This window comes from Ceratotherium simum, chromosome 40, assembly GCF_057802395.1.
Source record: "Ceratotherium simum simum isolate JZ-2026a chromosome 40, ASM5780239v1, whole genome shotgun sequence".
Classification (NCBI taxonomy): Eukaryota; Metazoa; Chordata; class Mammalia; order Perissodactyla; family Rhinocerotidae; genus Ceratotherium; species Ceratotherium simum.
In genome coordinates this window covers 2,792,671-2,807,424 of record NC_141939.1, presented here as the reverse complement: position 1 = coordinate 2,807,424, position 14,754 = coordinate 2,792,671, and the positions used below count along the sequence as shown (strand labels likewise).

At 43.3% G+C, this 14,754-nt stretch overlaps 1 protein-coding gene across 3 annotated transcripts in view; it reads right to left on the bottom strand.

The window, feature by feature from the left end:
- Positions 1–8,284: 8,284 nt before the first annotated feature.
- The window catches only part of NPHP1 (nephrocystin 1), a 64,718-nt gene continuing 58,248 nt past the window's right edge, over positions 8,285–14,754 (bottom strand). For 2 of the 3 annotated variants that reach the window (XM_004435796.3, XM_014791622.2), the window contains exons 19-20: positions 11,077–11,121; positions 8,285–8,978 (exon numbers count right to left, since the gene is read on the bottom strand). In XM_004435796.3, coding sequence (XP_004435853.1) covers positions 8,706–8,978; positions 11,077–11,121 — 318 coding nt within the window. In that variant the 3' untranslated portion in view covers positions 8,285–8,705. The remainder of the gene's footprint in view (positions 8,979–11,076; positions 11,122–14,754) is intronic. The other variant, XM_087426125.1, reaches the window with a different exon arrangement.

Here is a 14,754-nt window from a genome sequence, read left to right as displayed (position 1 = left end):
CCACCACCCAGAGCAAGAAATAGAATGTTGCCAGACTCTTCTCAATCATTTCTCCCTCGCTCCTCCCAAGACACCTGCTCTCATGATGTCTGAGCCCGTAGGTCGGTTCTGGCTGTTTTTGAATGGATTTCTTTGTGTCTGGCTGCTTTCATTCAATGTTATGCCTGTGAAACTCATCCACGTCATCGTGCATTGCTGTAGTTCACTCACTGCTGGATAGTATTTCGTTGTACAAATATACCACACTCTAGTTATCCATTCTATTGTTCATGGACATCTGGGTTCTTTCAATTTGGGGTCATAATTAATAAGACTGCCGTGAACTTTCTAGAACTTGTCTTCTGGTGTATCTATGTATGCATTTCTATTGAGAATATCTTCAGAGTGGAATTGTGGGTCACGTGGTATGTGTTTTTAGAAGATAATGTCAAGCTATTTTCCAAAGTGGTTAAACTGTTTATATTCTCACCAACAATGTATGCAAATGCTGTTGCTTATAAGTGATATTTACATGAATATTATAGCACGCTTAGTGCTTGCATGGTACATATTTTCCCACCCTTTTACTTTTAACTTACATACATCAATATTTATACTGGGTTTTTTGTGTGTGGTTATGATATAGTTGGGTTTCTTTTTTTAATCCATTCTGAAATTTGCTGCCTTTAATTGGTATGTTTAGACTATTTACATAGAATGTAATTATTGATATATTTGGATTTAGGTTTACCATTTTATTTTTTGGTTTTTGTTTGTTCACTGTGTTTCTTTATTTCCTCCTTCCTGCATTCTTTTGGATCTTTTCAACATTTTTAGTTTTTCATTTTACTTTATCTATTGAGTTTTTTACCATGTCTCTGTTATTTGTTTAGAAGTTGTTCTAGGAATTACAATATACACGGATAACTTTTTGGTCCTCTCAGAACCTTTTGACACCTTGACCATATAGGTATCTTTACCTTCTTGCTTTTCAGTTGTAGTTGTCATATGTATTATATATACATAAATTGAAAACTCTATCAGACAATATTATGACTTTTGCTTTCAACCATCATACATATTTTAAAGAACTCAAGAGAAAAAAATAATCCATTATGTTTACCCAGATATTGGCCATTGCTGTTGTTGATGCTCCAAGCTTCCCTCTGATATCATTTCCCTTCTGTCTAAAAGACTTCCTTTAGCATTTTTTTTTAGAGAAAGTCTGTTGACAATGAATTTTCTTAGTTTTTCTTTATCTGAGAATACCTTTATGTCACCGTCATTCCTAAAGGATATTTTTGCCAAATATAGAATTCTGGGTTGACAGTTTGTTTTTTTTCTCAGTCCTTTAAAAACTTTCTACTGCCTTCCGAGCTCTGGTTTCTGACAAGAAATTTGCCGTCATTCAAATTGTTTTTCCCTAAATTTAATGCATTATCTGTCTCTGGCTGCTTTTAAGATTTTTGTCTTTGTCTTTAGTTTTAGTAGTTTGATTATGATACGGCTGAACGTGGATTTTCCTGAGTTTGCTGTTTTGGGCATTCATTGAGCTTCTTGAATCTGTAACTATGTCTTTCACCAAATTTAAGAAGTTTTCAGCCATTATTTCTTCAAAAAGTTTTTTTCTGCACTACACTTTCTCCTTCCTATTGAGTCTCTGATGACAAGAATGTTAGACCTTTCGGTATTGTCTCACAGGATCCTAAGGATTTATTTTTTTCAATCTATTTCCTTTCTGTTGTTCAGCTGGACAATTTATATTGATTTATCTATATTGATTTATATTGATCTATTGAACTATTTTTAAGTTCATTGGCTCTTTCTCTGTCATCTACATTCTGTTACTGAGTTTATCCAATAAATTTTTTCATTTTCATTATGTAACAAATGAATTATAATATTATATTTTTATTTCTAAAACTTTAATTTGGTTATATTTTTTCAATTTTGTTATTTTTTTATTTCTAAAACTTCAATTTAGTTCTTTTTGTATCATCTATCTCTCTTATGAGACTGTCTATCTTTCTATTCATTTTAGGGAGATGTGCCCTTACTTCTTGGAGCATGATTATAATAGCTGCTTTAATGTCTCAATTCCCACAGCTGTGTCATCTCAGAGTTGTCTCTTGATTGTCTTTTCCCTTGAGCGATGTTGAGATTTTCCTAGGTCTTCGAATATCAAGAAATTTTGGATTGTATCTGGACATTTTGAATATTGTTATGGGATTATGGGTCTTATTTAAGTCTTATGGAAAATGTTGCTTTTTATTTGTTTTATCAGGCAATTTGCCTAGTTAGGTTCAGGCTGCAAGTTGCTGGCTGCCTTCTCTAGGCTGTAAAACCAAACAATGTCAAGCAACTAGCAGGATGTACAACTACAACATACAACTATCTACTGGGGCTTTGGGGAGAAAAGGGAAAAAAAGGAGGAGGATTGGCAACAGATGTTAACTCAGGGCTGGTCTTCCTCAGTAAAAAGAGGAAGATTGGCATGGATGTTAGCTCAGGGCTGATCTTCCTCACAAAAAAAAAAAAAAAAACAACAATGTTAGTTCAATTTTTAAGGCTTTGCAGTGCTAGTCCCACCTGTTCAGTGTGTGTGCTAGTCTTGGACCGGGGCGGCCTCGTTCTAAAATCCTTTGGTATGCTGTTAGGGTCTGCTTTGGGGTGGGCTCAGACATTCATACACTATTTTATGGGGTCACTTTCTTTAGCCCCTCCTCTCCATGCGCTCCCCCAACACTTTCCAGTTTCCAGGAGACCCTGCCCCCTTCACCCTCACCCTGGCCCTCTGGTTAAAAGGCCAGGGTTTTAGTTTCCCTGCCCTGCTGTGCCAAAAAGCAACAAGAGATATATAGGAGAAAAAAAAGCAACAGGGATTTCCCTCATGCTCTTAGGACCACAGTTCTTTTGGTCAGAGAGAAGAGTTCCCCTCCCTCAGAGTTCTAGCCATCTGTCTGGCTGCCACTGCCACTACTATTGTCACTAGGTTTCCTGGGGACTGGGGCAGGAAAGAATGGAAAAAACAAAAATAAACAAGGTTTTCTACACTCTCTCTGACGTGTAGGGGCTCTCTTTCTCATTCTCCAGAGCAGAAATAGAGGGCTTCTTTTGGAGATGTTTTTTGTCTGTACCCTGTGCACAGTTCAGGGTTTCATGTTGTCCCTGAGCCCAGGCCTGGAGATCTCAGGGGAAGGAAAATGGGAAACTCATCACCAGTTTGGTAGTTTTTGAATTCCAGTTTCCTGCCCAAATCTTCCTGCTCCCTTTTATTTTTGAGTCCTGAGATCGCTGTTCCATGCATTCTCTCCAGGGCTTTTAGTTGCATTCAGAGGAGAGGAGGAGCGGGTGGAATATCCATCTCGATTTCACCAGAATCAGGACTACACCAGCCTGTTTTGATTATCTGTATAGCACCTATCACTACCTAGTATTTTTATTGTTTATTGATTCATTTGCATATTCTTTGTCTCCCTGCCCCTGTCCCTTCCTAGGATGTTGGCTTCAGGAGACCACTAACTTTGTTCATATTGAATACTGTCTGGCATACACTAGGCACTTAATAGATGTTTCAAATGATTGAATCTACCCTCTCAGTCATAAAGACTTTGGAGACAACTGCCTATATCTTTTTTTTCTCCCTACCAATAAATTGCTTTATACATTTTTCAAAAAAGCTTTATTGGTTGCCTGACAAATAAGGGGCAGGCCAGGAGAAAGCCAGAGTTGCTTAGGGAAAGAAGACAGTTCTATCCATTAAGATTCTTCCCATGGAAAGGGTTAGAATTCATTCTAACTGGCTTTAACAATGAAGGGAATTTTTTTTTAAGATTTTATTTATTTATTTTTTTCCTCCCAAAGCCCCAGTAGATAGTTGTATGTCATAGCTGCACATCCTTCTAGTTGCTATGTGTGGGACGTGGCCCCAGCATGGCCGGAGAAGCAGTGTGTTGGTGAGCGCCCGGGATCTGAACCCGGGCCACTAGCAGCGGAGCGCGCGCACTTAACCGCTAAGCCACGGGGCCGGCCCCTGAAGGGAATTTATTACCCTAGGTAAGTGAGAGGTTCAGAGGGATTGTTGGCTTCAGGTGAGAGTCAAACAATGCTACCAAGGACCTAGAATCCCTCTGACAGGCTCTGCCTGTCACTGTCACTGCAGTTGGCTTCATTCTTAACCTCATTCAGTGTCACCACACCCCTACACACACACACACACACACACACACACACACACACACACACACACACACACACACCCCGTCCCCCCCATGCACACACAGCTCTAGGCTCCCCCTTCCTGGTGAGAAATCGCCATAGCACACAGTGGTTCCAGATCTCACCTCTCCCACTATACTGGGCAGGGAACGAGAGTGCTCTGGTGAGTAAATCTTCTGGAATTTGATCTCTCTTGGCCCATTCCCAATCCAATCACTGTGACCAGGGGAATGGGATATGCTGATCGGCTTGAGCCAATCAGAACCCACTCCTGGAGCTGGGATAAAAGTGTGTGTGTGTGTGTGTGTGTGTGTGTGTGTGTAAGTGGGGTCCCCCTTTATGCTGCAGGGACACATATGCCCCATTGCTCTCGCCTGCTGATTCAGACACAACTGGATTGCAGCCACTATCTCTATAAATCCAGGTCACTTCGACTCTCAGATGGGGGAGTTACAGTGCCCACACAGATAGGCCCAGGTTTGGGAGCAGGTTGTGGTTAACACTGTTTGTTGCTGTCAGGCAGAACTGAGTCTGACTCCCAGTATCCATGGGGACTGGGCAGGCACAGAACACTTCAGAGTCAAAGGACAGCTGGCAGGAAAGAGGAAAGACGCAGTGGGAAAATGTTTGGGTTATCCAGAGACACCTACCTGGAGAAGAGCTCAGAGAGCTTGGAGCATTTTTTTGTTATCCCTCAAAGTGGCCTCTTCGAAAGCACAAAGTTCTGCAAAGTTAATCTCTGCTAGCAAAGTCAATCTCTGCCAGCAAAGTCAGACACAAATGCGCAGGCTAAGGTCCACTCTGTCTTCCAGAACGTGAGAAACAAGAGACACACTACCAAAGTCCTGAGTTGGAGCTGCGTTCCATTAATGATCTCCACTTTATATTGCTGCACGCAAACCTGCATGCCCTCATTCAGTGTCAGTCATCGCGGGGCCATCGAGCCCAGGGCCTCCATTTTCCCACCTGAGATGGCACAGCCTTCACTCGCCCTTGACTTATTGTTCCACCATCCCTTCCCATCCACAGCTACTGGGTGACTGCGTTCAAATACCAGGAGTTCAGAGAGCAAATCTGCATGTGGAGGAATACCAGGTTATTGAATCCATGTGTTCCTGAGTTTCAGATAGTGGATTTGTTGGAAAACTGACCTGAATCTGAGTCCCTCGCGCTGGATGGTGGAGTTTGGAGAGGGAAAATGCAGATAGGAAAGAACACCTATACTGACTGCTCACTGTGTGCCTGCTGCAGTGTTATTATCCCAGGCCACAGTATTGTTGGGGTTTAAAAATAACAGCAACAACGAAAAGACACAATGATAGGCTCATCTAACAATTTGTACCCTTCCCTTGTGGTTCTTTTGTGTAATGACTGTCCACCTCATGCATTGTTAGCACAGGGATCACATCAAGGCTGCTCCCACTATGTCCTCAAACCCTCATGCTGTGCCTGGTATAGCAGGTGCTCAACAAATGTATGTTGAATAAATGGAAGACTACACGGACAACCACAGTCCTCAGATGCACAGGGCCTTAGTAAGGAGGGTTCTGTCACTGATTCTCTGCTTTGAGGAAACAGAATACAAAGCCGCGAGGCGACAGCCAGCTCTGATCACCTCCATGCCCCAAGAAAACCTCCCAACTTGGCATGCTTCACACATGAGGATGCTGACCCAGTCCACGGCAAAGGATATCCTACGAGGCTGCAAACCAACACAGCCCTCAGCTGGGAGATGACACTTCTAGCTCCCTCCCTTGTCAAAGTGATGGGCTTCCCACATGCTACTGGACTAGCAAGTCAAACCTGCTCCGTTTGTGTGTGCTGTTCTTTATTTCAGCTGGCTCCTCGTGAGTTCTGGCTTCACACATTAGACCATAAAACCACTGAAGACTGAGTTTGTCCTTGCTCTTTAGTACATGCCCCGTCCCCTCGCCAACCAGCCCAAGCACCCAGGTAAGGGAAATGCAACATTTTTCACCTCCAGCAGACCTGATGGATGAAGACACTCAACCAATTATAAGAGGCTGGGAGGATGGGGAGAGGAGGCCACGTAGTTTACACTTTAGAATCCCCGCCCTGCCCACCCTGCGTGGTCCTGATGTGGGGAGTCCCCTGGCCTCACTGGTAGGTACCGCATATGTACACGGTCGCCCAGCAAAGGCCTGCTGGTTGCCCTGTTCCTGCTCCGCGACCACGGCTCTCATGATAATTCAGTGGGTTGCCAAGTCACGCTCCTTGACACAAACCCCAGGACTCATTTCCAGGATGTTTTTGGCTCCTTGACAACCTCTTCCTGTTTTGGAAGCTAAAAAGTGGCATTTAAAAAGCCAGAGAGGTTTCATTGTTTAAAAAAAAAGATTCCACTGACTGAAGAGGAAACATGAGTCTCTCAATGGCAGACGCCCTCACCCTCTGGGATTGTCCCCTCCATTTAGACTAACTGCCTTTGTGCCTCACTTTTTGGCCAAGCATTACTGAAACTGTCTTCTCTCATGTCCCCATATTTTTCTCAGTGTCAGAAACCATAAAGTTGCTCACATTCATCAATCACAGCACATTTCACATGACCACGGAAGACAGTCTCTGAAAACACACTCTAAAGAAAGCTCTCTCTCTTCATGCTGTACACTCTTTGAAAGGGATTCACCAGCAATATTTTCTTTCATTCAGAATGCCCCACCTCTGCTTAATGCTAAGAATAAGCTAAGTGATTAAAAAAGTTAAAAGGTGGAAATTAGGAATTAAAGATTCTACAGAAAAATGACCTTCACGTTGGGGAGTGACATGGTTTCATCTCCTTTACACAGGACTGCAGGGGCCTAAGAGGAGGCAACTCAGTGACAGAGTGGGGAAAAGTCCCAGACACTCTCTCGCCACCTCCATTTGAAAAGGCAAAAACCCTCTCCCTCTGGCCAAGCAGGAGGCAGGGAGGCCAGGGTCCCAGAGGAAGGGCAGCCATCACCTGAGGAGGGGACGGGGCAGCTGCATCGTGATGGGCAAATGAACGGTGTCTGGACGCTCAGCTTCCCGTGTCACTGGGGGCAGAGGGGATGCAGAGGGACAGAATCTCTGGAAACCAGCTCTTGGAGATGGAGTGAAATCTCTTTTCCAAGGCCAAGCTCTCGTGTCACGTTTGTGGTGGGAACTCTTTCATACCACGTCAATTTCTGAGATGAAGGCCCAAGCTAAGTTTAGGTTAAGGGTTCAGGGTAAACTAACTAGGATGTAGCCCAGAAGTTTCCTAAGATGATGGATCTCTAAAAGTAAATGCCTCTTTTGAAGCGGCAGGTTGCCAAAAAAAGTACCTCAAATGGTACTCTGATTATTTAGGTTAAACTCTTTCTGATTTCATCATGTTTTTCTACAAACAGCCTTCTCATGTTTTATCTTCACATGCAATTCTTAAAGATTTGCACAGATGAGGTAACATCTTAGGTTGTAGGAAATGATCCATCGTATCTTTACTTGGTATAGTAGCTGTGCAACTTGCTAGCTCTGACCTTAGGAAAATTATCTTACCTGCCTGGCCTGTTTCTTGAGCAGTAACATAGAAAAACCCAGTATCTACCTCCTACAGGAGCTGTGAGGATTAACCAAGTTAATTGAGAACAAGTATAGTAGGCACTCAAGAAATGCCCACTGTACTATTATTATGAACAGTGAGGCTTGGGACAATTTACCAGCAGTCACAAGTTCATTTGAAATGCAATAAAACCTTTGTTCTTTCTGGACTGTGGTTACCAGGGGCAGTGGGGGTGGGGGGTGGGCACAAGGGGTGAAGGGAGTCATATATATGGTGGTGGACAAACAAAAATGCACAACCCAAAATTTCACAATGTTAGAAACCATTAAAACATCAATTAAAAAAAAAAAAAAAAAACCTTTGTTCTTTGACACAGGGGTGGATTAACTCATTCCTCAAAGCCTGAAAGTACTTTTTTTGTTAAAGAGCACTTATTATATAGACTTGAAAAGGCAAAACTAGATTCTGCTTTCATATCTAATGAGGATAATTCACATTCAAATATTAGGCCGAATTAAGTGATTAATAACACAACTTTCTCAAATAGATTACTCTGGTTTTCCCTTCATTTCACAACATAAATTTTATTAGCAATAATCATGTATTTATATATTCTGGATACTAGACTCTTAACAGATATATGATTTGTAAATATCTTCTCCCATTGTGTGGATCATATTTTCACTTGCTTGAATAATCATAAATTTAGCTTTTGATAAAATCTTGCTTTTATACAAATCTATAGATACAGTCAACTTAAATTCAAGTTACTTGGTTTTTGAAAAAAGTTCTTTAAATTTAGATATAATAGTATTCCTTATAAAAATTTTATTGTATTAAAACATATTCAAATTATCAGATAAATATTTCTTATAGAATGTGGTCTGTACAAAAAAGAGTAAAGCCTAAGTTACAGAGTGACAGTTTCTTTTGGTTCTGTCATTTTATTCAGGCCATTATGGAGGGTCCACCAGGGCCACCACTGTCAGGCTGCAGTCTTCCTTATTTCACCCAAGAAGTCATAGGTCTGCTCTGAAATGTCAAAAGGTTCATGGACTCCATCTGGGGACAGCAGAGCTGGGAGGGCGCCCTCGTTTTCTTGGTTTTGCTTAAGGAAGTCAGCGATTGCTTTCCATCGGGCAGCCTCAGTCTCTTCTTCTGCCCACCTGAATGGGGGCAGGGAAGTAGAATGGAGAAGAGGGACCACACAGTCGTGATAGACCAGGAGAAACGTGGCCTTCAGGAACTCTTTGTCTCTCTGGGAAAATATCAGCACCACAAATAACTATGAGTGGATCTGCATCATTATTTTTTCAGTGTTAAACTCTATGGACTCTGTTAACTAGAAGCCATTATGGGGGCTCAGAATTGGCCAACCCAAAATGTGTCTCTTTGGCTTGGCTTGATTATTTTTAAGAACGAAAGACTCTGAAAGAAACTTTGACCTTCCCCCTAAGTGCCTAAAAGAATTTAAGATAAAAGGGCTGTCCTGGGGACAGGCCATCACCATAGATAACTCTGGGTATTGGTAGACTGTAAGGGTCCTTGCTAGGCCCATTCTTATCAAACTTCTGTCTACCAAACATTTGCTTTTCCATCTCCATGTGAACTGCCTTCCTCCCCTTTGAAGTACCAAAACACTACCCCCAGCATCCCCCTTTGTCTTTAGCTGAAGATGGTATTTAAAATGAGAGCCTCCACCATTTTGGTGAGTTACTCAGTTTTCCTTGGTCTCTCCCATGTATACATGTTATAAAGCTTTGTTTGATTTTCTTCTGTTATTCTGTCTCATGTCAATTTAATTCATAGCCCAGGCAGAAGGACCTAGAGGGTAGAGGATTTGTCTTCCTCCACTACACCATCTAAGGGGTGCGGAGGGGCCATTAGCGCCTGGCAGGTGATGGCTCTGAACCAGTTACTCAGTCAGGAAGCAGCACTCTGTGAAGGGGAAGCAGCAAGAGTCACCATGGAGTAGAGACAAGCACTCCTCCCCGAGAGTCTGGGAGCTGCTCCTGGAGACCAGGGGGTCTCCTAAGCTCCACTGAGGGTGTCCCACACATTCCATCAAGGAAAATGGGGCGCTGGAATCTAATTCTGGTGACAAGGATGTGGCTCCAGGTAAATATAACTCAGACACAATGTGAAGTCAGCTGTATGCACTTAATTCGATTCAGCATCTCAGAGATCATTGTCGAGTTGTTGTAAGAGAAGGGGAGCAAGCGCTCCGCATGAAATCCAGAGAAAGGAGACCCAGGGAGTAAGGATTTGTGGTGAGACCCTCCCCGGATAACACGAGGACTGCAGTATCAGCACAGTCAGTCAGCCCCTGACCCCGACAGGTGGGGCGGGATCTCAGAGAGCACAGCGGTCAGAGGGTGGAGGTGTCTGTACGCAGCAGGGTCTGCACACAGACATCACCTCTCCACGCACAGCACATGTGCAGGGGCAATTTCTACAGGCCTGAGGCCCAGCACCTTGTCCACTGCTGTACCAGAATCGCATTAAACCTGACAATTTTAGCAAAGTTCAAGTGTAGATGGTACTGGTCAAATGGAAGCTCAAATAAGGATACAATATGAATATATTTTTTTCCAATTTTTAGAGTTTTTAGTTTGTTTGTTCTCCCATGTTCCTTGTAGATAATTAACACTTTAGATTAGAAGTCCAAAACCCATGGACCATGGGTCACATGTGGCCCACTGCCTCTCTTTATAAATGAAGTTTTATAGAAACACAGCCATGCTCAGATGTTTGTGTACTGTCACTAGCTGCTTCTGCATTACAATGGCATAGGTGAGTAGCTGTGACAGAGACCTTATGACCCACAAAATGAAAAATATTCACTCTCTGGCCTTTTACAGAACAAGTCTGTAGAGCCTGGGTCAGAGCAGTGAAGCCACTACTCACACTGACTGATGCAAGTTCCATGTGGTGATGATCAGACCTCTACGGCAATGTAAGCAGGAGCCGTGAACTTTTCCAATGTACCACTCAGCTCAGGCCAGTTTTATTTTTCCTTCTCCCTATCTGATATAGACTTTCAGAGATGGAGGAATTTTTTAAAAACAAGAGAATTTTGACAGCCAACTGGGAGCTTTTAGTTTAGAAACTTTCCCTCAATTCAATAAAACTCAGTGATCTGAAATGACTGTCTTGATCCAGTGTTTCTTTTCACATTAGGAATCGATCACCCACACCCTTCTTGGAAAGTGTCTTTACAACCATAATGACATAGTTGAACTGATTAAGAGGGATTATAACTATGGCTACTTTAGCTAAAAAAGAGGTATTATTAGAATGTGCAAGCAAACAGTGAGCACAGAAAATATTAAGCTCAGCGTAGAAAATCAGATTACCTTCTCTGATCTCTTTAATGTGCTTTCTTTCTCAGCCCATGAACTCTAAAAAGCAGACAGAAATATTATATTAATCCGAGTATTAACAAGTCTCTGCCACACTTCTGCAACTTCACTGTAATTAAACTTATGGACAGGGTTAAAAACACTGTATAGAACCGACACATGTAAGAAGTGAATCTTTAGCATCTATCCTAATGACCCAGAGACAGACTGACCAGGCAGTGCAAGATACCTCAGAGCCCATGATTCTTACAAGTCAAAACTAATTTAAGAACAGAATCAGTGAAACCCTAACACATCCATACAAACACACCATCTAAACAATAGAATACTACGAAGCTTTTAGGGTAAGACACTAATGAAAATAGAAAACTGCCAAATACCATAGTTCTCTACAATTCTCTCTGCCCTGATGACAATGGTCAGGGTGAAATAAATTAAAAGACAGTTTTGCAAGTAAACATTCTCAATCTGTCCACAAGTCTTCACAAAGCTTTTTTTTTTTTTTTTTTGGTGAGGAAGATGAGTGTTGAGCTAACATCCGTTGCCAATCCTCCTCTTTTTGCTGAGGAAGATTGGCCCTGGGCTAACATCTGTGCCCATCTTCCTCTACTTTATATGGGACACCACCACAGCATGGCTTGACAAGCAGTGTGTGGGTGCGCACCCGGGATCCGAACCTGCAAACCCTGGGCCGCCAAAGCGGAGTGCGCACACTTAACCGCTGTGCCACTGGGCCGGCGCCCCAAAGGTTTTTTAAAGAAATAAAAAAAACAAGAGTTCAATTAATCCCACAGAAGCATGAATTGAAGACGTTCACAGTGCCAGTTCTGGGCAAACTGTGAGCGTGGGGAATGTGCCCAGTCTCCCAGCTGCTCCTTCCAGGGCCTCAGTTTTGTGCCTGTTTACAGGCATCCTCCTGCTGGTGCCTGATTTCGTGAGTTATGTGAAAGCCATCAGCCCTTTTTCAAGAGGGAGCCCCTGGGGTGAATATGACATATGGCACCAAGGAAGAGATTCTCCATGAAATAAAGGAGAAGTTTCCACCAAGAGACCACAGGCTGTGCCCTCACGAGTTGCGTCTTGGAATGGTCATGGTTATTACCATGAAAGACCTATCTTATGGGGTTGTGGTCCTCCACTCTCTTGACTACTGTGCCTGTGGGTCCTGGAGAGTTTGAAGAGGACCCTTAGAGAGCCAGAGTGTTTTACTAAACAGGCCAGGTGCCACTATTATAATTAAAACACCAACAACAAACTGAACTTACCTAAATTAACACAAGGAGGCTCACACACTTCATAATGTAAACTTGAAAGGTATCTGGCTTAACATGAGTATCACTAGCCAACTTTTGACTTACTGTCTGGTAAATCTGCCTATTGTTTGTTAGTTAACCATCAAGGTCCCACCTCATTTGCATTGAGTCCCGGCGAGCAGTAGGGTGTTTCACTCACAGTAACTCAGGGGGGAACAGCAAACATGTGGGGGAATCACTATTATGCACCAAGATCTTCTTCTCCCTTCCTTCTGGAGCAAACAGAGGAGTAGACCTCCCAGCTCCCTGAAGTTAAGTGGGGCCACATGACTGGTTCTGGCCAATGAACTCTGAGCAGAAGTGCCCATGCTGCCTGGGGGCAAAGGCAGAGGAGAGTCCAAGGGCAGTTCTCCATTCCCTCTTCTCCTGGAGGGGCAGCTGGCAGCAGAGAAGCCACTCCTTCAGATGATGTTGTAAGGAAGTGGAGCCTCCACCAGCCTGCGCCCTGGGGTGACCATGGAGCAGGGTCTTCCATTGACCCATTCTGGAAGGTACCACGAGTGAGAAATAAACCTGTGTAGCTACCACCACACAGCCTGGCTTATCCTAAGTAACACAGGATGCCATGAAGAGAAGGCTCAAGAGGGCAGGACTCATTATACAAATAATTCACTGTGGAAAAATTCAGAAAATACAGATCAACAAAATCCAGAGGTAATCATTGCTACCTTCCTAGGGTACATTCTTTCAGATCTTTTCACAGTCAGATATACACATATATATGTTTAAATGTACTATTATAACTCAAAGTTGGGTGTTTTCACTTTGTAATATCTGTGAACAACTTCACCCACAGGCCTTCTCTCGAGGAGCCTGTGGTGGATCTGGACACCCAGAGCTGACCTGCAGCGACAGTCCTGGCCTGGCCGCTGCTGGCTCCACGGTCGCCAGGTCGCTGCACTTCTCTGAGCCACCTGCTCATCAGGAAATGCAGAATTTAGACCAGATCAGCCTTAGGTTCCTCCTGACACCAAAGTCCAGATTCTGTGACCATTCTACTTCTAGAGAAATATTGCAGACCTGGCACAGGGCCTTAGCCATAACGGGCTCTCCTGAAATATTTGTTGAATGAATCAATGAACATATGTTCTGTATAATGAATAAATATTACGATACTAATGATCTTACAAAGGAAGAATGAGAAATTCTGCGTTATCTAGCTATACTGCCAAATGAATTTGTCTGAAATTACGGGTAATCATATGCCATGAACATTTTCTTAAGTCTTCTTGCTGGAAACTTTATTGTTACTGATGACACCCTCACCCTAGCCAGAGCAGCACACGAAATCAGCTTCAAAGTCTAACACAAATCTCTGCAGGTGATTCCTTCCTCCGGCCACGTCTCTGTCAGGCCCACATGACCTCCCTCCTTATCAACAGGAGCCCCCTCCTAACACAGCTCACCTCCCTCCTGCACGGGTGCTTCTCCACCTCACTGTGCTGTCAGGAGTTCTCCTAAAGCAAACACCTTCACGGGTTACCCACCCCTACCACACCCCCCACCCTCGGCGTGAGACCCTGATGGACTTGCCCACCTACAGAGGACACCTGACGTGCCAACTGGATCATTAGCTCTTCTCAAGAACACGCTCTACTCTGTCCTGCCTCAGAATGTTTGCTCACGCTGATCCTTCCACCTGTAGTGTCTTCCACTCCCACCTCAGCACGTCAAAATCCGACTGGGCCCTCAGCCTCTTATTAGGTCCATCTCACTGACAACTTCTTTAATGCATCAGATTCCTGGTCCTCATTTGCTTCCTTCTTTAAAACTCCAAGGACTTGGATGACACTGCCCCTGGGACACTTGTCATGTTATCTCAGTATCTGCCTTGCAGGCATACGGGTCTTCTAATATTTGTTGCCCTTGAGATATCAAGTTGAAATTTATGAAACTGCCATTTTTGAAGGTCAAAAAACAGCTGAAAATTAAAGATTTCATATGGGTCAACCTAAGATCCAGCTGCCATTTCATAGACAGTAGATACCAAATTAAGGTAAAAATGATATACATGCCCTTACTCTGCCTGAAAACTCAGTTGATTTATCTAACAAACCAGTTTGCAATTGTGCTCTTAGGACACCATCAGTGGCCATCTTAAGCCAAGGAACAAATGACAGGTAAGAGACTGCAATAGTGTACGTAGCACACACTGTATCTGCTTATTGGGTCAGCCCGGGGGAAGCAACGTTCATACTAAGACAGGAAGGATGAGACCACGTTAGCTAGACAGTGGACAAGGATTGGGAGACATCATCCAAATAGGGAAAAAGAAACATAGAGCAGGTGTCAGAACTCACTAATGTGGTGAGTTTAACTGGTTTCAGAACCCATGAGGTTTCCATCATGATGCCCTCTA